Here is a 27,518-nt window from a genome sequence, read left to right as displayed (position 1 = left end):
GTTGGCTAAAATTTCGTTGAGAATTTTTGCGTTTTTGTGTCTATACTCATCAAAGATATTGGCCTACAGTTTGCTGTTTTGGTGGCATCTTTGTCTGGTTTTGGAATTTATACCACATCTTCTGAATCCATTCATCTGTCGTTGGACATTTAGGTTGTTTCCATGTCTTGGCTATTGTGAATAGTGCAGCTATGAACACTCTCTAACACCATACACAAAAATAAACTCAAAATGGATTAAAGGCCTAAATATAAGGCCAGATCCTATAAAACTCTTAGAGGAAAACATAGGCAGAATGTTTTTCCATATAAATCACAGCAACATCTTGTTCGATCCACCTCCAAGAATAATATCAATAAAAAAATAAACCAATGGGACCTAATTAAACTCAAAAGCTTTTGGACAGCAAAGGAAACCACTTAAAAAATGAAAAGACAACCAGCATGATAGGAGAAAATCTTTGCAAATGAGGCGACAGACAAGATTAATCTCCAAAATATATAAACAACTCATATAACTCAACAACAACAAAAAGCAAACAACCCATTTGAAAAATGGGCAGAAGACCTAAACTGACATTTCTCCAAAGAAATGGATGGCCAACAGGCACATGAAAAAATGCTCAACAGCATTAATTTTTAGAAAAAAGCCCATCAAAACTACAATGAGTACCACCTCGCATTGGTCAGAATGGCCATCATTAACAAGTCAACAAACAACAAATGCTGGAGAGGATGTCGAGAAAAGGGAACCCTCCTTCGCTGTTGGTGGGAACCTAAATTGCACAACCACGTGGAAAACAGTATGGAGGTTCCTCAGAACACTAAATATAGACCTACCATATGATCCAGCAGTCCCACTCCTGGGCATATTTCTGGGCAAAACATTCATTCAAAAAGATATATGCACCCCCATGTTCATACATTATCTACTCTTTTTCAGATTCCTTTGCCTTGTAGGCTCCTGTAAGATATTAAGTGTAGTTCCCTGCGCTATACAGTACGTCCTGGTTGGTTATCTATTTTATAGATAGTAGTGTGTCTGTGTCTATCCCAGACTCCGAATGTACCCCACCCCACCCCCCTCTACCCACCGAAGCAGTTCCCATCCTGTTCATTTCCATGGTCAGGATTTGCAAGGGGGACCCTTGTGCCGTGACTCAGTGGTCCTGATGGCTGGTTCTCTCTCCGATGGTCAGAAGCGCCGTTCAGAGTCCAAAGCATTTCAGATTTAGGAACAAGTTACCTCCCGTTTTTCATGATGTCCAAAGGACTGTGTATTCCAGCTTCACCTCCAGCTTCAGCTACCCTTAATTTCTCTGTGCTCCACTTTCCTCACTGAATTCTTCATGTTTCCCCTCAGAACCAGTATATCCTTCAGATGATAGAGATTCTATGATAATTACTACAGCAATCTTGGGGACAGGGAAGAAAACCCTTAGTAAGTTTAAATGAAGCTCTCTTGCCATGCACCACTCAAGGAAATCTGTTGCTCTTTGAACACCTATCTTTATATGTGTGTGCATAGCTACTATTTACCTAAACTATAGCTGTTTGAACACCTGTCGTTACGTATGTGTACACAGGTACCAGTTACTTCATTGTAAATGCCGTAAGTCGTATTTTGTTGAAGTCTGTTTTTTTTCTATAACGTGTTAGAAATTGTTTTCAAGTAAGTTGTGGAGTAAATTTTTTTAAATAGGTAAATCGATCAACCGATCAATAATAAAAAGGTGATACTCTTGCCATTCAAATATGAGTTATCTAAAAACAAATTGGCGTGTTTCTGGTACAGCAGCATCATTGGAGATGGAAACGCTGGAGGAAGCCTGTCCATGTTATAGCCTAACTTTACTATTTACTACCCATATAATAGTGCACAATTCACATTTCGTTTTTGAGCTTTATTTACTATTTTTTTTTTTTTGTCTTTTTTAGGGCCGCACCCACGGCATATGGAAGTTCTCAGCCTAAGCGTCAAATCAGAGCTGCGGCTGCTGGCCTACACCACAGCCACAGCAACTTGGGATCCGAGCCATGTCTGTGACTTGCATCCCAGCTCATGGCAGTGCTGAGTCAGGCCAGGGATGGACCCTGCATGCGCATGGATCCTAGTCGGGTCCATTACTGCTCAGCCACAGTGGGAACTGCCTTTGTCGAGCTTCCTTTTCCTCACCTGTAATACTTATAATGTTGTGGGTTAAAATGAAAACATGAATATCTATCATTTAGCATAGTGCCTGGCGTATATGGAACACCTGAAAATACTAGCTCTTGCTGTCTCTAAGCACATGGATGACTCCTTCCCTCTAGGGAGTTTGTTGGTGGGAGCCACGAGCTTCCAGTGTCCCATCCACAAGGACTGGGTGTCGTCGGTCTCTCACTGCTTCCCAACCATCAGCACGTGTGGACTCTTCACACATCGCAGGTCGACTGGAGAGAAGGGCAGTGGTTTGAGTCCTCTGAGAAGCCTCAGGCCCACACCCATCTTGGCTCTGTCACCTGCCTGGCTCTGTGACTTGAAAGGACTGGCCTATCCACTCCTTTTTCTCATCTGTAAAGAAGGAATCATAACTGCATCTGTCTCATACCCTTCAGTCTGAAATGGGGGATGCAGTTAAAATGCTGCCTCGGCACATACTCAGTGCCCTGTGCAGAGAAGACGCTGTGTGATGATGAAGAAAAAGGATGACGTGAGATGAATAAGAGTCCCCTTTGATTAGGAAAGAAAAAAGTACCTCTGCTCTGTCCCACTCCAGACTTCATGTCTTTATATTTAAACGTTGGCAATGGATTCCTATCTGGACCTCTCACCACTAGTTTCTGTTTCTTTCTACCTTGCATGGAACGTCAAGATTCATATTCCTTTAAACAATTGCGTCATGCCTCTTCTCTTAAAATTGTTTGTCAGACTCTCAGTCAGATTTAAGCAAAATGTGAAATCAGTATCTAGGCAGTCAAGACATTCTCAACTCACCCTGCCCTATTTTTCTGTCTGTGTGTTTATCGGTTTCCCAGAATGAACCTTCCCCATCAGACAGTGGGATCTGCGGTTTCTTCCCCACACTCCCCATCCACCTGTCCTACCTTTCCGCCTCTCCTTCATCCTCCTGTTCATCCTCCACGTTCCAGCCCTAAGCACAAGGTCGTCTATTTTGGTGAAGTCCTTTATTTATCCAGAAATATTTATTCAGAGCCTATTTTGTTGCTGGGCACTGTGTTAGGTACCAAGATTCAACAAGGAGCCAGAGCGACATCTTCTTACCTTTGTGCTACAATTTCTCTTGTTCTCCGGCGTGTGTGTGTGTGTGTGTGTGTGTGTGTGTGTGTGCGCGCACGCGCGTGCACTCACTCCGTTGGCCCGTGGCATAGGCAGCTTTGTTCGGCAGATGCAGGTTGTATCTTCAACTTTAACATAATACCTTGCACGTGATTATGGTTCAAGAAAGAGTTGCTGATTTGTGTTTTTGCAGTGATTTTCCAATAACATGTGGTCCACACTGAAAAGTAGTCAACCTCAGGCTTGCTTCCAAGAGCCCATCAGTTGAAAAAAAAAAAAAAAAAGATAGTTAAACACTGGCCTCTGGGACAAAACTCAAAGCAGAAATCTAAAAGTGATAATAATCTTTATCATTCTGTTATTTATTATACTACATGATACCGTGTTAGAACCTAGGGAAGGTATTGAGAGCCAGTTTCTCTGGTAGAGCACTGTAAGTGAAAAGCAAATCTTTATAATAGAATTATGTTGTACATCCGAAAGTTATTTAAGCTTTAGGTACTTTTACTTGAGTAATATCAATCTGTATAAATCCTAACACAGACATTTTCCTGCCATTTTCAAATAGCAGGTACATATTATTCACCTCTTATATATAGAAACTTCTGCTCATGTTTGACACTTTGAAAAGGTGCTTTTAGTTTTTTTTTTAATTCAAAGTCTTTAAAAGCAGTCGCCAAGGAAACGTTAGCATAAGTTATATGTGTTTCACTTATACCTAAAATAGAAAGGCTTGCTATCGCTTATAAATACACTTCTCTGAAGCCCACTCCCTCCAGAGATCTGGGCAGTTTTCTTTAATTTTGCACACGAGTTTGGTTTTTTGCAATAGTGTATATATGAAGCCAGTGCCTCCTTTGGGCCGGGGCTCAGGTGCATGTTTCTTGCTCTGTCTGACCTTGAATATACAGTCTTCCAGCTGGTTTGAGATTTCCTCCCCATGTCTAGTAAAGTTGGCGTTCCTCACTCCACCTTGGCTGTAAAATACTTTCAGTCCAGAAAGGGAGGACACTGCAGATGGAATGCAGGGCACTGGGTGACTGAACTTGGCCAGCCCCGTCCTCGGGAACGCCTCCTGGATCCAGACAGAAGGTGATGTCCTCTGTGCGACGTGAAATTGAACCTGGGAGCACAATGAATAGCAGCAAAGAGCGTAAAATCTAAGAATATGGCTTCAATAAAAATGTGTGTAACTTTATTGTGTGTCTAACTGTTACACCGGGCTTTAACTTGTGCCTGGAATCAAAACAGCCATGCAGGGGCTTCCACAAAGTCAAAGGAAGTTCCCGTAAGAAACCTTATTAGCAGTCAGCTTTGTTGAAAGGGTGAAGTCTCTTCCTCCTTCTCAGGATTTTCCTTGGATCTGGACCAGTGTTAATGAAATTGAACTCTGTGGTGGCTGGGTGACAGGGACGCTGGGTACAGAGATGTGAATGAGATGCAGTTTGACCTTCAAAGGGAGCTCAGTCACCTAAAGAGTAACCACGATCTAAATGAATCGTGGTAGGAGTTCCCGTCGTGGCGCAGTGGTTAACGAATCCGACTAGGAACCATGAGGTTGCGGGTTCGGTCCCTGGCCTTGCTCAGTGGGTTACCGATCCGGCGTTGCCGTGAGCTGTGGTGTAGGTTGCAGACGCAGCTCGGATCCCGAGTTGCTGTGGCTCTGGCGTAGGCCGGTGGCTACGGCTCCGATTTGACCCCTAGCCTGGGAAACCTCCACATGCCGCAGGGGCGGCCCAAGAAATGGCAAAAAAAAAAAAAAAAAAAAATTGAATCGTGGTCATTGTCTTCGGACTCTTCTTTCTGCATCTCTGCTCAGCCCTTTATTCCACGGGACTGTTACTAAAACCAACATGCGATCATGTCACCTGCTCCCTGAAGCTGGGGTGACTCCACGCTGCCTGGGGGCCGATGTCCATGCCCTTTAATGTCGTTTAATTCTTCTCCACCGGCTCCGTGCCTACCTCTCCCAGCGCATCTCCTAAAGCTTTCCCATCTATTCATCAAGAACTTGCCTGTGTTTTTCTCCACAGCATCATTTTCATTCTTTATTAAAAACTCCCTGGACCTTCCTACACAGTCCTCCCTCTAATCTAGAATGTTCTGTTTTCCTACTCTAGCCCCCCTCTTGCTGACTCTTTCTCATCTTACAGATCTTCGGTCTCTCTCACTTTTCCTAAGAAGTCTTTCAACCCACCGAAATGCCCGTGGCTCCTGTCACATGTGCAGTTACCACACTGTGTGACCTTGCTGAGTCCTCCCGGGTGAAGGACGGGGACCTGCCTCTCTTGCTCACACAGACAGCCCTCCTGCAGATGTTTCACATATGTTCGTGAACTGATGGATCAAATTAAGGAACATTATTTCCTCAACTACACGACAAAACTCTCGCATCTTTCAAGACTCAGCTCAGCCATCCCTTGCGTTAGAAGCAGTCCTGGTCCAGAGTTCCCATTGTGGCTCCATGGTAATGAATCCAACGAGTATCCATGAGAACACAGGTTCGATCCCTGGCCTCAGTCAGTGGATTAAGGATCCAGTGTTGCTGTGAACTACGGTGTAGGTGGCAGATGAGGTTCGGACCTGATTGCTGTGGCTGTGGTGTAGGCCAACAGCTGCAGCTGGCATCGACCTTAGCTGGGAATTCCATGTGTGAGTGGGCAAAAAGCAAAAAAAAAAAAAAAAAAAAAAAAAAAAGGAGAGAGAGAGAGAGGAAAGAAAGCAAAAAGAAGCAGTCTGTCCCTCCAGGGAACTGGATCTCCTCTGTACCCCAGTGGTGCCTGTTTGCTCTCTTTGCATTGCTCTTGCATCTTCAAGCTGGTGTTCATCGTTTGCATGCAGTCTTCCCAGTGGGGGCGTTGTCGATGCGTAAGGCATACATTTGAGGCGGACTTATGATGTGCACACCCATCTTAGAGCATTAAAAGATAATGCATGCAAACAGCTAGCACGTGCCACAGGAGTCAGTGGTCACATGATAATGGCGATGGTGATTAGCAGCCGCAGGTGGTCCTAGTCGTCCCGTCACAGGATGAGCTGATAATGATCTGAACAAAAGCTCTGATGATCTAGAATATCATGGACCAGCATGCCCTGGGCTTTGGACTATCAAAGGTCATTTACTATACAAAGAGGAAAATATGCATCTCAAATCTTCCCTTGTGGGTCTGTGTGGAGGGAAGAAAAAATAAATAAATCCGAGGTTTTGAATTTGCGGAACCAAATTGTCTGTAGGAGTGGTTTAAATCTTAAATGAGAAATTGTACTTCCTAGTTTCTGGGCCACGAGGTAGGTGATAAGTCAAAGAAAATCCTGGGGAAAGAATATGTTTCTCAGATGTAAATGCTTGCATTTGAAATTCTATTCCTTAAATTCTTAGTACTTAGATACTGTTACTATACTTCAGAGTTTAATATGGGATAAAACTAAGATTGTGATTAGCTCAGTGGTAAATTACACCTCCTCTTGTAATCGCCCATATCATGGGAGAACAGCGTTAAGGTCCTGTGGGTTTAAAGGAGCGCTTTTGTCTTGCCAGTGAAAAGGTCACCTGGCTCCAATCACTTACTTCAGCAGCATTTTGCTCTTGAATCTCTGCAGTCAGGCGCTGTGCTAAGCACTGGTAAAGTGGGGAGGCCCAGAAAATCCCTGACTCTGTGGAGGAAAAAGGGGGAGAAGTTATTTCATAAGTAATGCAGTTTATTTCTCTGAGTGATCAGGGACTCTTGAGTCTGTGATAGGCTCTTGGGAAGACTGGCAGGCAGTAACGGCTTCCCTAAGCAAGGTGGGTTTGACAGGAGACAGTGTCTCACCACCCCCACACCCCACCCGTGATTTCTAAAAAAATGACCTATTCAAACTCCAGGCTAATGGACTACACAATTCCTTCATACGAAGAGGCCCGATACTTTAAACATTTGATTGATTTACAATGTTGTAAATACAGTTGAGGTATAGTTGATTTACAATGTTGTATTAATTTGAAGTATATAGCAAAGTGATTCAGTTATATGTATCTATTCTTTTTTTTTAATTAAAGTGTAGTTGATTTCCAGTGTTTCTTCAATTTGTGACCCCAATCACACACCGTCCCCTGTGCCTTACAGTAAGACCCCATTGCCCATCCACTGCAAAGGTAACAGTTTGCATCCACCAACCCCAAGCTCCCCGTCCACCCCACTCCCTCTCCCTCCCCCGGCAACCACAAGTCTGCTCTCCATGGCCATGATCTGTTTCTGTTTTGGAGGTAGGATCATTTGTGCCATATTTTAGATTCCAGATATAAGTGATGACATGTGGTATTTGTCTTTCTCTTTCTGACTTACTTCACTGAGTATGAGAGTCTCTAGTTCCATCCATGTTGCTGCAATCATTTTCATTCTTTTTTTTTTTTTTTTTGTCTTTTTGGTTGTTGTTTGTTGTTGTTTTGCTATTTCTTGGGCCGCTCCCGCGGCATATGGAGGTTCCCAGGCTAGGGATTGAATGGAGCTGTAGCCACCGGCCTACGCCAGAGCCACAGCAACGCGGATCTGAGCCGCGTCTGCAACCTACACCACACTCACGGCAACGCCAGATCGTTAACCCACTAGCAAGGGCAGGGACCGACCCGCAACCTCATGTTCCTAGTCGGATTCGTTAACCACTGTGCCACGACGGAACTCCTCATTCTTTTTTTATGGGTAGTATTCCATTGTGTATATATACCACATCTTCTTAATCCAATCATCTGTCGATGGACATTTGGGTTGTTTCCATGTCTTGGCTATTGTGAATAGTGCTGCAATGAACATGCAGGTGCATGTGTCTTTTTCAAGGAAAATGTTGTCGGATATATGCCCAAGAGTGGGATTGCTGGGTCATATGGTAGTTCTATGTATAGTTTTCTAAGGTACCTCCATACTGTTCTCCATAGTGTCTGTACCAGCTTTCATTCCCACCACCAGTGCAGGAGGGTTCCCTTTTCTCCACACCCCCTCCAGGATTTGTTATTTGTGGACTTATGAATGATGGCCATTCTGACTGGTGTGAGGTGGTACCTCATTGTTGCTTAGATTTGCATTTCTCTAATAATCAGGGATGTTGAGCATTGTTTTATGTGCTTGTTGGCCATCTGTATATCTTCCTTGGAAAAAAGTCTACTCAGGTCTTTTGCCCATTTTTCAGCTGGGTCATTGGCGTTTTTGCTGTTGAGTTGTATAAGTTGTTTGTATATTTTAGAGATTAAGCCCTTGTCCGTTGCATCATTTGAAACTATTTTCTCCCATTCTGTAAGTTGTCTTTGTGTTTTCTTTTTGGTTTCATTTGCTGTGCAAACGCTTGTCAGTTTGATTAGGCCCCATTGGTTTATTTTTGCTTTTATTTCTATTGCTTTGGGAGACTGACCTAAGAAGACATTTGTAAGGCTGATGTCAGAGAGAATGTTTTGCCTATGTTCTCTTCCAGGAGTTTGATGGTGTCCTGTTGTATATTTAAGTCTTTCAGCCATTTTGAGTTTATTTTCGTGCATGTTGTGTGGGTATGTTCTAGTTTCATTGATTTGCATGCAGCTGTCCAGGTTTCCCAGCAATACTTGCTGAAAAGACTCTCTTTTCGCCATTTTATGCTCTTGCCTCCTTATGTCAAAGATTAACTGACCATAGGTGTCTAGGTTGATTTCTGGGTTCTCTATTCTGTTCCATTGGTCTGTCTGTCTGTTTTGGTACCAGTACCACACTGTCTTGATGACTGTCGCTTTGTAATAGTGCCTGAAGTCTGGGAGAGTTATGCCTCCTGCTTGGTTTTTATTCCTCAGTATTGCTTTGGCGATTCGGGGTCTTTTATGGTTCCATATAAATTTTTGGATTTTTTTGTTCTAGTTCTGTGAAAAATGTCCTGGGTAATTTGATAGGGATTGCATTGAATCTGTAGATTGCTTTGGGTAGTATGGCCATTTTTACAATATTAATTTTTCCAACCCAGGAGCATGGAATATCTTTCCATTTCTTTACATCTTCCTGAATTTCCTTGATGAATGTTTTATAGTTCTCAGCATATAAGTCTTTTACCTCCTTGGTCAGGTGTATTCCCATGTATTTGATTTTTTGGGGTGCAATTTTAAAAGGTATCATATTTTTGTATTCCTTTTCTAATATTTCATTGTTAGTATACAGAAATGTGACTGATTTCTGAATGTTAATCTTATATCCTGCCACCTTGCTGAATTTGTTGGTCAGTTCAAGCGGTTTTTAGGTTGAGTCCTTAGGGTTTTCTATATATAGTATCATGCCATCTGCAGACAGTGACCGTTTTACCTTTTCTCTTCCTATTTGGATGCCTTTTATTTCTTGTTTGTCTCATTGCTGTGGCCAGGACTTCCAGCACTATGTTGAATAGCAGTGGTGAGAGTGGGCATCCTTGTCGTGTTCCAGACTTTGGTGGAAGGCTCTCAGCTTTTCTCCATTGAGTATTATATTGGCTGTGGGTTTGTCATAAATGGCTTTGATTATGTTGAGGTATGTTCCTCTATACCCACTTTGGTAAGAGCTTTTATCATGAAGTGATGTTGGACTTTGTCAATTGCTTTTTCTGCATCGATTGAGATGATCATGTGGTTTTTGACTTTTCTTTTGTCAATGTGGTGGATGACGTTGATTGATTTGCATACGTTGAACCATCCTTGTGCACCTGGGATGAATCCCACCTGGTTGTGGTGTATGATTTTCTTATATGCTGTTGGATTCGGTTGGCTAAAATTTCGTTGAGAATTTTTGCGTTTTTGTGTCTATACTCATCAAAGATATTGGCCTACAGTTTGCTGTTTTGGTGGCATCTTTGTCTGGTTTTGGAATTTATACCACATCTTCTGAATCCATTCATCTGTCGTTGGACATTTAGGTTGTTTCCATGTCTTGGCTATTGTGAATAGTGCAGCTATGAACACTCTCTAACACCATACACAAAAATAAACTCAAAATGGATTAAAGGCCTAAATATAAGGCCAGATCCTATAAAACTCTTAGAGGAAAACATAGGCAGAATGTTTTTCCACATAAATCACAGCAACATCTTGTTCGATCCACCTCCAAGAATAATATCAATAAAAAAATAAACCAATGGGACCTAATTAAACTCAAAAGCTTTTGGACAGCAAAGGAAACCACTTAAAAAATGAAAAGACAACCAGCATGATAGGAGAAAATCTTTGCAAATGAGGCGACAGACAAGATTAATCTCCAAAATATATAAACAACTCATATAACTCAACAACAACAAAAAGCAAACAACCCATTTGAAAAATGGGCAGAAGACCTAAACTGACATTTCTCCAAAGAAATGGATGGCCAACAGGCACATGAAAAAATGCTCAACAGCATTAATTTTTAGAAAAAAGCCCATCAAAACTACAATGAGTACCACCTCGCATTGGTCAGAATGGCCATCATTAACAAGTCAACAAACAACAAATGCTGGAGAGGATGTCGAGAAAAGGGAACCCTCCTTCGCTGTTGGTGGGAACCTAAATTGCACAACCACGTGGAAAACAGTATGGAGGTTCCTCAGAACACTAAATATAGACCTACCATATGATCCAGCAGTCCCACTCCTGGGCATATTTCTGGGCAAAACATTCATTCAAAAAGATATATGCACCCCCATGTTCATACATTATCTACTCTTTTTCAGATTCCTTTGCCTTGTAGGCTCCTGTAAGATATTAAGTGTAGTTCCCTGCGCTATACAGTACGTCCTGGTTGGTTATCTATTTTATAGATAGTAGTGTGTCTGTGTCTATCCCAGACTCCGAATGTACCCCACCCCACCCCCCTCTACCCACCGAAGCAGTTCCCATCCTGTTCATTTCCATGGTCAGGATTTGCAAGGGGGACCCTTGTGCCGTGACTCAGTGGTCCTGATGGCTGGTTCTCTCTCCGATGGTCAGAAGCGCCGTTCAGAGTCCAAAGCATTTCAGATTTAGGAACAAGTTACCTCCCGTTTTTCATGATGTCCAAAGGACTGTGTATTCCAGCTTCACCTCCAGCTTCAGCTACCCTTAATTTCTCTGTGCTCCACTTTCCTCACTGAATTCTTCATGTTTCCCCTCAGAGCCAGTATATCCTTCAGATGATAGAGAGTCTATGATAATTATTACAGCAATCTTGGGGACAGGGAAGAAGACCCTTAGTAAGTTTAAATGAAGCTCTCTTGCCATGCAACACTCAAGGAAATCTGTTGCTCTTTGAACACCTATCTTTATATGTGTGTGCATAGCTACTATTTACCTAAACTATAGCTGTTTGAACACCTGTCGTTACGTATGTGTACACAGGTACCAGTTACTTCATTGTAAATGCCGTAAGTCGTATTTTGTTGAAGTCTGTTTTTTTTTCTATAACGTGTTAGAAATTGTTTTCAAGTAAGTTGTGGAGTAAATTTTTTTAAATAGGTAAATCGATCAACCGATCAATAATAAAAAGATGATACTCTTGCCATTCAAATATGAGTTATCTAAAAACAAATTGGCGTGTTTCTGGTACAGCAGCATCACTGGAGATGGAAACGCTGGAGGAAGCCTGTCCATGTTATAGCCTAACTTTACTATTTACTACCCATATAATAGTGCACAATTCACATTTCGTTTTTGAGCTTTATTTACTATTTTTTTTTTTTTTTGTCTTTTTTAGGGCCGCACCCACGGCATATGGAAGTTCTCAGCCTAAGCGTCAAATCAGAGCTGCGGCTGCTGGCCTACACCACAGCCACAGCAACTCGGGATCCGAGCCATGTCTGTGACTTGCATCCCAGCTCATGGCAGTGCTGAGTCAGGCCAGGGATGGACCCTGCATGCGCATGGATCCTAGTCGGGTCCATTGCTGCTCAGCCACAGTGGGAACTGCTTTGTCGAGCTTCCTTTTCCTCACCTGTAATACTTATAATGTTGTGGGTTAAAATGAAAACATGAATATCTATCATTTAGCATAGTGCCTGGCGTATATGGAACACCTGAAAATACTAGCTCTTGCTGTCTCTAAGCACATGGATGACTCCTTCCCTCTAGGGAGTTTGTTGGTGGGAGCCACGAGCTTCCAGTGTCCCATCCACAAGGACTGGGTGTCGTCGGTCTCTCACTGCTTCCCAACCATCAGCACGTGTGGACTCTTCACACATCACAGGTCGACTGGAGAGAAGGGCAGTGGTTTGAGTCCTCTGAGAAGCCTCAGGCCCACACCCATCTTGGCTCTGTCACCTGCCTGGCTCTGTGACTTGAAAGGACTGGCCTATCCACTCCTTTTTCTCATCCGTAAAGAAGGAATCATAACTGCATCTGTCTCATACCCTTCAGTCTGAAATGGGGGATGCAGTTAAAATGCTGCCTCGGCACACACTCAGTGCCCTGTGCAGAGAAGACGCTGTGTGATGATGATGAAAAAGGATGACGTGAGATGAATAAGAGTCCCCTTTGATTAGGAAAGAAAAAGGTACCTCTGCTCTGTCCCACTCCAGACTTCATGTCTTTATATTTGAACGTTGGTAATGGATTCCTATCTGGACCTCTCACCACTAGTTTCTGTTTCTTTCTACCTTGCATGGAACGTCAAGATTCATCTTCCTTTAAACAATTGCGTCATGCCTCTTCTCTTAAAATTGTTTGTCAGACTCTCAGTCAGATTTAAGCAAAATGTGAAATCAGTATCTAGGCAGTCAAGACATTCTCAACTCACCCTGCCCTATTTTTCTGTCTGTGTGTTTATCGGTTTCCCAGAATGAACCTTCCCCATCAGACAGTGGGATCTGCGGTTTCTTCCTCACACTCCCCATCCACCTGTCCTACCTTTCCGCCTCTCCTTCATCCTCCTGTTCATCCTCCACGTTCCAGCCCTAAGCACAAGGTCGTCTATTTTGGTGAAGTCCTTTATTTATCCAGAAATATTTATTCAGAGCCTATTTTATTGCTGGGCACTGTGTTAGGTACCAAGATTCAACAAGGAGCCAGAGCGACATCTTCTTACCTTTGTGCTACAATTTCTCTTGTTCTCCGGCGTGTGTGTGTGTGTGTGTGTGTGTGTGTGTGTGTGCGCACGCGCGCGCACTCACTCCGTTGGCCCGTGGCATAGGCAGCTTTGTTCGGCAGATGCAGGTTGTATCTTCAACTTTAACATAATACCTTGCACGTGATTATGGTTCAAGAAAGAGTTGCTGATTTGTGTTTTTGCAGTGATTTTCCAATAACATGTGGTCCACACTGAAAAGTAGTCAACCTCAGGCTTGCTTCCAAGAGCCCATCAGTTGAAAAAAAAAAAAAAAAAGATAGTTAAACACTGGCCTCTGGGACAAAACTCAAAGCAGAAATCTAAAAGTGATAATAATCTTTATCATTCTGTTATTTATTATACTACATGATACCGTGTTAGAACCTAGGGAAGGTATTGAGAGCCAGTTTCTCTGGTAGAGCACTGTAAGTGAAAAGCAAATCTTTATAATAGAATTATGTTGTACATCCGAAAGTTATTTAAGCTTTAGGTACTTTTACTTGAGTAATATCAATCTGTATAAATCCTAACACAGACATTTTCCTGCCATTTTCAAATAGCAGGTACATATTATTCACCTCTTATATATAGAAACTTCTGCTCATGTTTGACACTTTGAAAAGGTGCTTTTAGTTTTTTTTTTAATTCAAAGTCTTTAAAAGCAGTCGCCAAGGAAACGTTAGCATAAGTTATATGTGTTTCACTTATACCTAAAATAGAAAGGCTTGCTATCGCTTATAAATACACTTCTCTGAAGCCCACTCCCTCCAGAGATCTGGGCAGTTTTCTTTAATTTTGCACACGAGTTTGGTTTTTTGCAATAGTGTATATATGAAGCCAGTGCCTCCTTTGGGCCGGGGCTCAGGTGCATGTTTCTTGCTCTGTCTGACCTTGAATATACAGTCTTCCAGCTGGTTTGAGATTTCCTCCCCATGTCTAGTGAAGTTGGCGTTCCTCACTCCACCTTGGCTGTAAAATACTTTCAGTCCAGAAAGGGAGGACACTGCAGATGGAATGCAGGGCACTGGGTGACTGAACTTGGCCAGCCCCGTCCTCGGGAACGCCTCCTGGATCCAGACAGAAGGTGATGTCCTCTGTGCGACGTGAAATTGAACCTGGGAGCACAATGAATAGCAGCAAAGAGCGTAAAATCTAAGAATATGGCTTCAATAAAAATGTGTGTAACTTTATTGTGTGTCTAACTGTTACACCGGGCTTTAACTTGTGCCTGGAATCAAAACAGCCATGCAGGGGCTTCCACAAAGTCAAAGGAAGTTCCCGTAAGAAACCTTATTAGCAGTCAGCTTGTTGAAAGGGTGAAGTCTCTTCCTCCTTCTCAGGATTTTCCTTGGATCTGGACCAGTGTTAATGAAATTGAACTCTGTGGTGGCTGGGTGACAGGGACGCTGGGTACAGAGATGTGAATGAGATGCAGTTTGACCTTCAAAGGGAGCTCAGTCACCTAAAGAGTAACCACGATCTAAATGAATCGTGGTAGGAGTTCCCGTCGTGGCGCAGTGGTTAACGAATCCGACTAGGAACCATGAGGTTGCGGGTTCGGTCCCTGGCCTTGCTCAGTGGGTTACCGATCCGGCGTTGCCGTGAGCTGTGGTGTAGGTTGCAGACGCAGCTCGGATCCCGAGTTGCTGTGGCTCTGGCGTAGGCCGGTGGCTACGGCTCCGATTTGACCCCTAGCCTGGGAAACCTCCACATGCCGCAGGGGCGGCCCAAGAAATGGCAAAAAAAAAAAAAAAAAAAAAATTGAATCGTGGTCATTGTCTTCGGACTCTTCTTTCTGCATCTCTGCTCAGCCCTTTATTCCACGGGACTGTTACTAAAACCAACATGCGATCATGTCACCTGCTCCCTGAAGCTGGGGTGACTCCACGCTGCCTGGCGGCCGATGTCCATGCCCTTTAATGTCGTTTAATTCTTCTCCACCGGCTCCGTGCCTACCTCTCCCAGCGCATCTCCTAAAGCTTTCCCATCTATTCATCAAGAACTTGCCTGTGTTTTTCTCCACAGCATCATTTTCATTCTTTATTAAAAACTCCCTGGACCTTCCTACACAGTCCTCCCTCTAATCTAGAATGTTCTGTTTTCCTACTCTAGCCCCCCTCTTGCTGACTCTTTCTCATCTTACAGATCTTCGGTCTCTCTCACTTTTCCTAAGAAGTCTTTCAACCCACCGAAATGCCCGTGGCTCCTGTCACATGTGCAGTTACCACACTGTGTGACCTTGCTGAGTCCTCCCGGGTGAAGGACGGGGACCTGCCTCTCTTGCTCACACAGACAGCCCTCCTGCAGATGTTTCACATATGTTCGTGAACTGATGGATCAAATTAAGGAACAAGTGACAAGTCCTATATAACGGGTCTTTAAAGTGAAAACAGAAGCCAGAGAATAATTTATTCCTCGCTGGGAATGGCAAAGAGGTGGAAGGAAAGTGATAGAGATGACCCTAGACCTGGCTTCTAAAATTTGGCCAGGAAGTTTCCTGAAGAGATGAGGAAGGCAACGAAAAGCCAGAAGGAAATGCAGGGGCAAAGCCGGCAGCGTAGATGAGTTCTGGGTGAGCCCTGCCTGCTTTGGGTCTCACTTTAGGCTTCACTTCTGCCACGTCTACCATGCCTTCCTGACACCCCCCTGAAAGAAGTTAGACGTCTCTTGGATGTGTGCTGAGAGCTCTTTTACTGCACCCTTCATGAAGCGTATTTCTTTTTCTTTTTCTTTTTTTCCCTCTTTAGGGCCTCATCCGTGGCCCACGGAGGTTCCCAGGCTAGGGGCTGAATCAGAGCTGTAGCCACCGGCCTATACCCCAGCCACAGCCACGCCAGATCTGAGCCGCATCTGTGACCTACACCACAGCTCACGGCAACGCCGGATCCTCAACCCACTGAGTGAGGCCAGGGATCGAACCTGCATCCTCATGGATACTAGTCAGATTTGCCACCTCTGAGCCATGACGGGAACTCCCATAAAGTGTATTTCTTTTTGTGTGTGTGTGTGTAATTTTTAAAATTTTTATTGGACTATAGTTGCTTTACAATGTTAGTTTCAGGTGTACAGCAAAGGGATTCAGTGATGCATATACATATATTCATTCTTTTTCATGTTCTTTTCCTATATTTCTAATATGAAGCTTTAAACCTGACATTGAGAAAGCACAACTATCAGTAACAACGAATTTTGGTTTTATTTATATAACATCCTTTTATATATAAAAAAACTTAACATGTTGACTAAATAATTTGTAATAAAAAATAGTTGCTGGTATTATTATGTGATAAAGAAGGCACTTCAGTGGAAGAATAGGAGAGGGGAAAACTAACATAAAGAACCACATGAGGAGTTCCCATTGTGGCTCAGTGGCTTGAGAACCCTACATAATCTCCAAGAGGATGTAAGTTCGATCCCTGGCCTTGCTCAGTGGGCTAAGGATCCGGCATTGCTGTGAGCTGTGGCCTAGGTAGCAGATGAGGCTGGGATCCAGTGTTGCCATGGCTGTGATGCAGGCCTCAGCTGCAACTCCAATTCAGCTCCAATCCTGGGAACTTCCATATGCTGCAGATGCAGCCGTAAAACGAAAAAAAAAAAGAACCGCACCGCACAAGCCCCAAACTTACAATCCTAAAGGTGTATAGTTGCTGTATGTTGAATGTTAGCATTTCAGATTCATTTTCTTCTCACAGGTGTGTAAAGGGTTAAAAGCCTTTGTCCCCAGAGCCACACCACCACATTGCCTGTATATGGGGACACTAGAACTCCAGGGTCGGACTGGCTTAAATAGCAACATCCCTCCTTTATAGGAAACTGCTGTGTCAGGTTCATGAATGCACAGTGAGACTTTTTTTTTCCCCTGCATAAAGAAGGGTTTATTTATCAGGTCTCTGGAGATCACCAGGAATAAATTAAATAAGTTTAATTCATTCGTTTCAGACACTAACCACATGTGACTCTAGAGCATCATCTTTGGAAGAGAAGTGGTGCAAGGGTTTAGACAAGCCGGCAAGGCTTCAGTGGAGTGCAGGTACCCAAATGTTAATTGTGGAGACGTGTTGCAGAATTTAGCTTCCTACACTTGAACTCCTGCTGTTTTATATTACAGTTGCTTCTCAAATCGTAACTCAGAGGCAACAGCCCCATTGGAAAGTCTTAAGATTAATAACGTCTTTATACTGCTTATAGCTTAGGGCAGAACCAGCTACAAAGCTGAGACTCCTGGGAATACAGACTCTGCCAATGTAGGATCCATTTGGCCAAAAGCATAAGCATGAACTCCTTTAGTCTTTTCAGGGATTTCTGTGCTTTTCCTGGTATGTCTTTTAAACACAAATGAGTAGTAAATTGTTCCTTCTTCCCTTAAAATCTTAGCTGGCTTTTTGTGGATAGTTTGCTCCTGGAAAAATAACACTGATCATGATAGTGCAAATTTCTAATCATGTCACACGTTTCAGTTCATTTGCTCCTTGCAAGCGCTCTGTGAGGTAAATGTATTTCTTTCCCCATTTTATGGTCATAGAACAGAAGTTCAGGGGCTTAACGAATTTCTCAGGTATATACCTCTAGAAAGTTTGATTCAAAACCACTTTTTTTTTTCTAATTTCCAATCCCAAGCTGCTAACCACTGCATCCCATGATTCTATTTTGTAAAAAGCCCCCAGTTGTCATTTTCATGCCTTTACCATCTCTTTAGCCTAACCCACAACCAGAGCTCCATCTTGCCCTTTCTTCAGTAAGTGTTCAAGCAAAAGCTTGGGAGACTGACAGATGTGTCTTTGAGTTGCAGCTCTGCCATGTCATAGCTGTGTCATTCTCTTTCCAACTTAATTAACGTCTCTGAGCCTCAGTTTCCTTATCTACAAAAGTAATGAGTAAATATCTGAAGAGGTTCTTTGTGTTCGTTAATCAGGGTCAGTTTGTACCTAAAGTGAGTGCTCCTTGGCACAGTGTCGGGACGAAGTGAGAACTCAGTAAAGCTGGCGCCGTGGTTCAGCATGAGCATCCTTCAGGCCAAGCTCACACGCCAGCTTCTCTGTTGCCTTCCTGCCTCCTCAGTCCCATCTCAGATACGCGCACAGCACTGAGCAGCTCTCTTCCTTCATTGCTTTCTAGAATTTGTTTTCTCTCTGCAGCTATTTGTCTCCTCTTACAGGCTGCAAGTCATGGAGGATAGGAGTCATGCCCACACTTTTTAACATCTATCAAGAGCCAAGAACAGTGCTTGATAAATAGTGGCTATATTTTTGTGGCCAAATAAATGGCCACATTTCTGGTAAAGAATTACGTGGTATTTTAGGATGTAAGAGGCAGTAGAAGATGTGGTTGGACATCATATGAGGATTTCCAGGATATTTTACTTTGCTGGACAGACTGTGCAACAGGGTTATAATCGAAGGTCTATTAATAGCGTAGATTCACCATATTTAAATACTGATAAATTGATTTCATAGATGCTTCTAATGTCTTATTTTAATCTTGATGTGTGTGTCTTAAAAAAAAGGAATGGGGAGTTCCCATCGTGGCACAGCACAAACAAATCTAACGAGGAACCATGAGGTTGCAGGTTTGATCCCTGGTTTTGCTCAGTAGGTTAAGGATCTGGCGTTGCCATGAGCTGTGGTGTAGGTCATCAGATGTGGCTCGAATCTGGCATTGCTGTGGCTGTGGCGTATGCCAGTGGCAACAGCTCCGATTAGACCCCTAGTCTGGGAACCCCCATATGCCGCAGGTGCGGCCCTCAAAAAGACAAAAAAAAAAGAGTGATGATGAATGGAAATGTTTAAACATGATTGTTTTATTATAAAAAAAATAGATGCTGAAGTTCCCTAAATTCTGAAAGACATAAAAGAGCTATAGTTGGGAGTAGATGACCCCAGGATTATTTCAAAAGCAGCACCCTACTTCTAGACTCTGGGATTGGTACCCAAGGAGAGACCATTATGGGGGAGGAAAAAAGCATCATCAGTTCTTGTTAATATCACTGCCCCCTCTCTGTGGTTTCTCTCTCAGGGGTTTTGTGCCAATGCCTAAACAAGTCTGTTGAGAACCAAGGACAAGAACATTTTTTTTGTTGTTTTTTAATATTTGAGCCTTTCTACATGTGTGGCACTAGAATTATCATCATTTTTGTGTATTCCCTTACTTAATTTAAGCATCTCGAGGACAGCACCCATAGGCTACTTTGTTTACACAACCTTAGCCAATAGTTGAAGTTGAAAGCCCTCAATAAATGGCAACTCATATCATGAGCTGCATGATAGCATCACTTACATTCTTTCATGTAATTTTCAAATAGTCCTACACTGTAGTCCTGTATATACCCATTCCTCTCACCCATGTTTTAGAGATGAGGAAAATTGAGACGTAGAGAATTAATGATTTATCCAAGGTCCACATCTCCTAAACAGGTAGGTAGAATTTAAACTCAGGTCTGACTCCATAGCCCATACTTTTAACCAGGAGTTCCCAAAGCTGCATCAGAATCACTAGGCAGCTATTCTATCAAATCTCCAGAATGGAGTGCCAACCACTCAAGCTCTCCAATAGATTTAATACAGGCCATAGAAATGTCAGACCTTTTAAAATTATACACTTTAAATGTGTGCAGCTTATTGTATGTGAGTTATACCTTATTAAAGCTATACCTTCCTAAAGTTATACCTTATTAAAGCTATAATAAAGTTATACCTTATTAAACAAAACAAAAAAAAAAAGACAAAAGCAAAAACAAAACACAGCCAGACCAAAGATTTTGGAAGCTCTACCCTCAAATGCTATACTGTATTTCTTCCTCAATAAATGTCTATTGAACGAATGAATGAATGATGGCTATAACTCTTCCATTAATATATTCCTGCATTAAGGATTGCTCTCAAACAGTGATCCTTATTTGAAAATGCAAGTACTCCTGAGAAGCCATCTCTCAAGTTCTGATATCTGTATCAGAGACCTGTTACAGCAACACTCAGCTCGGTGGCTATGGGAGGACCTGATTAAGGATAGGGTGGGACCAGAAAGATGAGCTAAAATTCACATCTTTGGTACCTCACAATGTTTCCTGGAGCTAGCACTGCTGTCATTGTAGTTAAGAGCTGGAAACCTAGGGCTCACTTAAAATTCCTTCAAGGATTTTAAAGTTGTGAAGCCTTCTCCTCCAACCCCCTCACCAGGATTGGCCATTAGTTGAATAAGCCTTCTGTCTCTGCTCCAGATCACCTGCTGTGCCAGACATTATCAGTGACCAGGCTCTGAGGGTGTCCAGAAACATTCCATCTGTGTGCAGTGACCCCTTCCAGTGCTCCTTTATGCTCTGGAGCACACTCCTTTGAGAGGTGGTGTCCCTCTGCATGGCTGACCTCAAACTGCTTAAGCAAAGGCAGCACCACTGTCCAGCAGTTGATGAAGGGATAAAGAAAATTCAGCTTTAGCCATATGATGGAATAGTATTCAGCAATAAAGAGAAATGAAATATTGATGTATGCTACAAAATGGAGGAACCTATTAAAGTAGAAGAAGCCAGTTACCAAAAAAAAAGTCCATATAGTATATGATTCCATTTATACAAAATATTCAAAATAGACAAATCTGTAGAGCAAGCAAGTAGATTAGTAATTACCTGGGAGAGTTTGGTGGCAAATGGGAGATGACTACTAGTAGGTGGGAGTTTTCTCTTTGATGAAAAGTTTTAACATTGATTGGGGTAATGGTTGTGCAACCGTGTGAATATGTTTTAAAAAATCAAAATTGTACACTTTAAATTGTGAATTTTATGATACGTGAATTGCATCTCAGGAAAGCTGTCCAGAGGGGGAAAGGCAGCATAAGGCAACAGAAGCATTTTAGTGAAATGATGTATGAGAATCATGAACTTTCTAGGCACTCCTCACAACTGGAGAAGACTTTGGAAAATTGCCTTCCAACAGAGGGATATATGGGGCCATATTTATGGCCAGCTACTTGCCTTAAGGTATCTGTAAAGTGGTTGCATCCTTAACTCCCTGTGATGGCTTTTTCTTCTGCTGAACGTATGTGTCATTTATCAATCCTGTTCTTTTCTTCCGCCCTTATGGGACTAAGTTCACAGTAATTCCAAGACCCATATTAATTACCATAGTAATTCCAAGCCAGGCCCATATTTTATGTTTTTTGAAAAGGATCATAAATTAAAATGTAAAATATGGCAGTTACTTTGCACCCCTTCTGCTGCAAGCAGTGACAGAGAGCTGGTACTCATTATTTACAATGGGAGAGGAGAATGTAATAAAGTTGAAAAGTAGGACATGACTCCATCAAAGTCTCTATGTGTCACAGGTGCCACCTCCTTTTTTTAACGGCTGCACCTGTGACATATGGAAATGCCTGGGCTAGAAGTTGAATCAGAGCTGCAGCTGCAGCCTATATACCACAACCATAGGAACATAGGATCTGAGCTGCATCTGACCTGTACTGCAGCTTGCAGCAACACCAGACCCTTAACACATTGAGTGGGGCCAGGGCTCAAGCCTGCATGCTCACAGAGACAGTGTAGGGTCTCTAACCTGCTGAGCCACAGGGGGAACTCCCATCACCTCCTCTTTCATCCCCATGGCTGTAGCCCCGTTCAGAGCCATCATTCCTGAGAGGGTTCCATCTCTTGCCTGGACCATTGAAGCTGACTCACTGATTTCCTGCCTCCTGTTTCTCCCTCTTTAATAACTCATCTTCCATCACACTGCCAGAGCTACTTTTCTAAAAGCAAATACGTGGCAGTGCAGCCCATGGTATACAGCTTGGGTCTCGGTTTCCAATTGCCCGGATTTGAATCTGGGCCTTACCACCCCTCCACTCAGTCACTTTAGGCAAGTAACTTCATCTTTCCATGAATCCCTTTATTTCCCTCTACTTTTGGTGTGGGTTAGATGAGAGCCGTGTAAGTGCTGAATCCAGTGGCGGGCTCATAGCCGTGAATTGCTATGAGCTTTATTAATATTACACGTATATTCAAATGCCACCACGTCTCTCCATCTCTCCATGATGGACTCTAATTATTATAAAGGAAATGTGATCGTCCATCGTGCAGGAGCCTGGGAAATTTAACCCCAGCCTGTCTTCCTGGTTCCTAACCTCCTTTACACACCTCAAATGTCTGGTTCAAAGTTTTTCTGAAGCTCCTCCCTCTGCCATTTGAGTATCTGCAATTAGAAAAGGCCATTCTTCATTTGAGATGACAGTATGCCTGCGAGGTCACTGGGAAGCTTTTCCCACACTGTCCCTCCCTCTGTATTGGGACCGCACCGTACGGACTGGAAAGAAGTCAACCAGAGTGGGTTACCTGTCATGGGTAAAACAAACAGGACTTCCTAGCGAACTGGAGAAGGGAAAAGGGGTGAAAATAAAAGGAAGGACGACTTCTCAGCTTTGATCAGGAACAACTGGGCACATGTGCTGGTGCCGTTTATTGATAGGGGAGAACCTAAGGAGAATAAGGGTTTTGAGGGTAAGGTCTTTTGGGTTTAGAATACCAATCGGACATCCAAGTGGATGTCGTAAGGAAGCAGTTAAAGGTGCGTGTCTGGGGTTTGGGGAGTGGTCAGGGCTGTGGCTGTAACACTGGGACTCATCCCCCGGTTGGTGGGGCCACTCGTAGGTGGGGCCAGTGGAGACAACCTGCAAGAACCCCTGGGACCAGCACCCTCTAAGCATCAGCTAGAGAAGAGAAGCCTGTTCACTGCACCCGTGAGAGTTTACTCACCCAGCACCTACTTGGGGTTAATTACTGTCTTACTTCTCTTTGTGCCTAGTGGAGTTCATCATACAAATTTTCAATAAATTCTCCTTGAATTCACTTCACTTCTCGAAGGAAAGAATGGTAACCACTGAGAAGTCTCCCAGCCGTGCACTTTAATGATTTGGCCACATTTGCAAAACAAGCACGAGAGACAACTCCAGTGTCTAGTCTGGGTAGAATATGGTGGAAGGTTCCATGACTGCTGGAGACAGGCTGCCTCCCTCCTTCCCCTTTCCCTAGGACACGCTCCAAAGAGCATGGCCCCACTGCTGATGGGGAAATGGCAGAAGGCCCAGGATCCCCGCCTGGTCCTCGAGGCTGAATACCAGGGGTCTTGATAGAACAGCACCTGCTGGAACATAGGCGTCATCAGCAGGACTTTCCCTTCGTTCTGGACCAAAGCACCTAGGTGCTCCCAACACCCAGTCTCTCTAGTATCTTCTTTACCTAGTTGTGCTTTTTGCATTGACCTTAACAGTTGAGCATTCATAGTTTCTTTTCTTTTTTTTGTTATAAAAACTGTCTCGAAACAATTTTATTAGATGTTCTGCAACCATATGAAAGTAAAACATGTCTCTGAGATGAATAAGTAGTACTTACCTTGCACAAATAATCACGTCAATATGCATTATTTTTAATATGGGCAAAGACAATTAAATATAAAATGTATATAACTTTGAGGTATGATAAACATAATAAATCATGAAAAAAACCCAGAATTTAGGTATTTAGAAGCAATTTCAAAAAAGTATTTGTTTACTCTGAAGTCATTAGCTCAGTCATTTAAAGGTACATTTTTATGGAAAATGTATTTAGTGTTTCTGGTATTTACATAGATATCTGAAACTCTGATTCCCATAGCAACCTGGCAGCAAGAATTAATTACGTGAACTGGAGTGGACTGTATTGGGCTGGAGAGTACACATCAGAAGTTGATGACTTTTGCTTTAAAGAAAGATGAAAATCTTTCCCGTATATACCAGTTTCTTTCCCATTTGCAGTAAGCTTTTATTATTCCTTGCAGTCTGAGACAAACAGTAACTAGCACATAACCAAGCGCTATATAATATGAATCAAAGATTTAAAAGTATTACTGCAAATGGGGAAAAAGTTGGTATATATGGGAAAGATTTTCATCTTTCTTTTTGTTTTGTTTTTGGTTTTTGGAGGCTGCACTTGTGGCATATGAGGTTCCCAGGCTAGGGGTTGAATCAGAGCTGTAGCCGCCAGCCTACGCCAGGCCACAGCAACACGGGATCTGAGCTGTGTCTGCAACCTACAACACAGCTCATGGCAACGCCGGATCCTTAACCTCTGAGCGAGCCCAGGGCTCGAACCTGCAACCTCACAGTTCCTAGTCGGATTCGTTAACCACTGAGCCATGACGGGAACTCCGATTTTCATCTTTCTTTAAAAGATTCATCTTTTCTTACCTCCTTGTTCCTATGACACATTTAAGAATTTGTAAATCAAGACATATCTTTTTTTCTCTCTCTTCTCTTGCTCCTGTTCTGGTTAGGCCTTCATCCTCCTTCACCCAAGCCACTTCAGCAGCCTTCTATCTGGTCTCCCTGCCTCCATTCTCTCCCCACTCTGCCACCAGTGTAACCACGCCAAAGCCCTGCTCTGTTAGAGCATCCACCTGCCAAAGACTTCAACAGCTTCCTTGTTACTTAATGAAAAAGAAAAAAAAAAAAAATAGATTCCAAGATCCTAAGATGGCATAGCAGTTCTCCCATAATCGGTCATTTCCAGGCAACCTTTTCAGCATCACTGCCCATCACCCATATCCTGGATTGTAAGTAATCAGGCCCCCATTTCCCCAGAGTAGTCACTCTGCTTTCTCTTTCTGCACCTCAGCCATTTCTTTCACCCAAGGTGTGGCACCTGTTCTCCACCTGTTACCATCCTACTTACTCCTCAACTTCCAGGCCATTGCCACTGTCTTCAGGGAGCAGTCCTTACCCCACGGAAGGAGAAGTTCTTGTCTGTATTTTTGAAACATCGAGTGTTTATATCCTTAAGGGCAGTTATCATATAGACTATGGTGATGATGAGACAGACAGACAGTCAGACAGACAGACAGATAGAAAGGGTTGTTGTTTTTGCCTTGGAGCTGTAACGTATTCCCTTTGAACATACTGTACTTAGCACACATATAGAAGGAATTCCAACAATATTGACTAAATGGATAAGTGAGTGGCCCAGTTGAGCCAGTGTATTAAGCCCCACTTCTCACAGTGCATCCACTGTAGAATTCCAGGTCTTTCCATACCAGGTTTTCTTAGAGTTGGGGCTTTCTGTGGGGTGACCATGGATCTTCCCATGGGTGACTTCTTTCCACAAATGCTGATTAAGTCCCTGGCATGTCCTAGGCCTCATGGTGGATTCTTGTGTTTTGTTTAGTTTTTAGGGCCGCCCCTGCAGCATATGGAAGTTCCCGGCTAGGGATGAAATCAGAGCTGCAGCCGCCAGCCTACACCACAAGCACATCAGCACTGGATCTGAGCTGCCTCTGCAACCAGTGCAGCAGCTTGTGGCAACACCGGATCCTTAACCCACTGAGCGAGGCCAGGGACCGAACCTGCATCCTCACAGATACTCTTGGATTTTGAACCCGCTGAGCCACAAGGGGAACTCCTCTGGGGTGGATTCTGAGAAACAAGCTGTAAATATGAATGGCACATTCCTGCCTCCACAGACCTCACAGATTCATGGGATTGTAGTACCTTTGATAACAAGGGCATGTGATGACCTGGGGGGGGGTTATCAAGGAGGAATGATAGGCCAGCCGAGACCTGGCGGAGTCCTAACGGTTAGTCGGACTAACTGTGTGTGTGGCTGCATGTGAGAGTGAGGATCTGGGGGACCGTGTGAGGCGGCTGAGCAGACGATGGAGAAAAACGAGCCCAGTCGGAAATGCCCTTGTGGGCAGAGAGACAGCGTCCGACAAAGAAAAGGCATTCCTTCCCCCAGGATGTGAGCGGGAAGAGGTAAGGCTGGGAGACTGAGCAGGTGCATAGAGCAGGTGCAGAGATGTGAGCGCTGGCCTCAGGGGCACTCATAGGTCCTGAAGCATGTTGGGGACCAGGCCAGCCTTGGGCAAGGCGGCCCAGGGCCTGGGCCAAGCAGGGGCAGCCCTCAGGAGAAGGCTCTGGAGGCAGCTCAGGCTGGGGGCCTGACGGCGCTGGCCGGGTCTTGGTCAGAGCAGTAAGTGCCGCCTCTGCCTCTCCTAGGGCTTCCAGGACAGCGGCTGAGGAGACCTTGCCAAGGGCCACCACGCAGTAGACGCTGAGCCGTCGCTCCGGGAGAAGCAGCAGTAACATGGCCGCCCCCGCTTGAAAGGAACCCACACCGCAGACCCCGGCGAGAGAGGAACCATGTCCAAGAAAGGGCGAAATAAGGGCGAGAAGCCCGAGGCGCTCATCGTCGCCCTCCAAGCCGCCAACGAAGACCTCAGGACCAAGCTCACGGACATCCAGATAGAGCTGCACCAGGAGAAGTCCAAGGTGAGTGGGCCCCGAGCTGGGCCTGGGAGCTCAGGCCCGCCTCGGCCCCTGGGTGGACGTGGGGCATGCCTGCGGGTGTGGCAGGAGAGAGCGGCGTCCAGGGGACACAGAAAATGAGAAGGATCTGCTCCTGAGGCCACGCTCGGCCTCCCTGGGAAGCCAGGTGTGACATCTGAGACCCTGCCCCACACCACCACCTCGGGACACTTGGCAGGTGTACGGCCCTGCTGTCTGCCGTCACCCCTGGTGGCCTTTCGAGCAGCCTTTCTGAAACATGTCGCTTGTGTCACTGCACTGCTCACAGCCCTCCAAAGGCTTCTGCCTCCCCCAGCTGCAGGACACTCCCTAGGGCTCTGCCTCTGGCTCATCCCCTGCTCTCCCCTGGATCCCTCTGCTCTGGCCTCTTCCCTGCACCAGGAGAGACTCGCCCATCAGCACCCATCAGCGCCCATCCGTTTGGGCCTTTGCCTTTGTTCTTCCACAGGGGGGCGCTGTTACGCTCCTTCCACACCTCCTTCGGAGTCAGCCCCAGGACCTCGCAGCTGACCCCCATCCCCGAAACAGAGCACGTCCCCAGCCCCCCTACTCCCTAGGGCCTGACTCTTGATTCATCTCGGAGCAATTTATGATTATTTATTTACTGCTTAGGGCTCCTCTCTCCCCAGTCAGGTGAAGGCTGAGTCTGACTTCTGCATCCCTAGAGCCTAAATAATAGGCAGAACTGAAAAACTCAACATCTCTTTGTTAGGTGTGTAGAGGACTAACGGAAAAGTGGGTTTGTCCTTACACCTGTTTCTTCATCGGTGACATAGTGGGATCCTGTAGAGCTGTGATGAGTTTCAATTAGACAAGCGCATAAAGGAATTAGGAGGAGTGAGGAGAAAACTCTTGTCAGACACTCAGCTGCCGGGCACACAGTAAACTCTAAAAAGAATTATTCATAGTAGGAGCCCT

The 27,518-nt window shown here is 44.2% G+C and overlaps 1 protein-coding gene across 1 annotated transcript in view; it reads left to right on the top strand.

Annotated features, from left to right (window-relative positions):
- JAKMIP2 (janus kinase and microtubule interacting protein 2) overlaps positions 1-27,518 on the top strand; it is a 181,477-nt gene that overhangs the window by 88,881 nt on the left and 65,078 nt on the right. The window contains 1 exon segment of the mRNA XM_021084964.1: positions 26,292-26,564. Coding sequence (XP_020940623.1) covers positions 26,436-26,564 — 129 coding nt within the window. The 5' untranslated portion in view covers positions 26,292-26,435.

This window comes from Sus scrofa, chromosome 2 (assembly GCF_000003025.6).
Source record: "Sus scrofa isolate TJ Tabasco breed Duroc chromosome 2, Sscrofa11.1, whole genome shotgun sequence".
NCBI lineage: Eukaryota > Metazoa > Chordata > Mammalia > Artiodactyla > Suidae > Sus > Sus scrofa.
The sequence above is the reverse complement of the archived record's forward strand: the minus strand, read 5'-3'. Positions and strand labels throughout refer to the sequence as shown.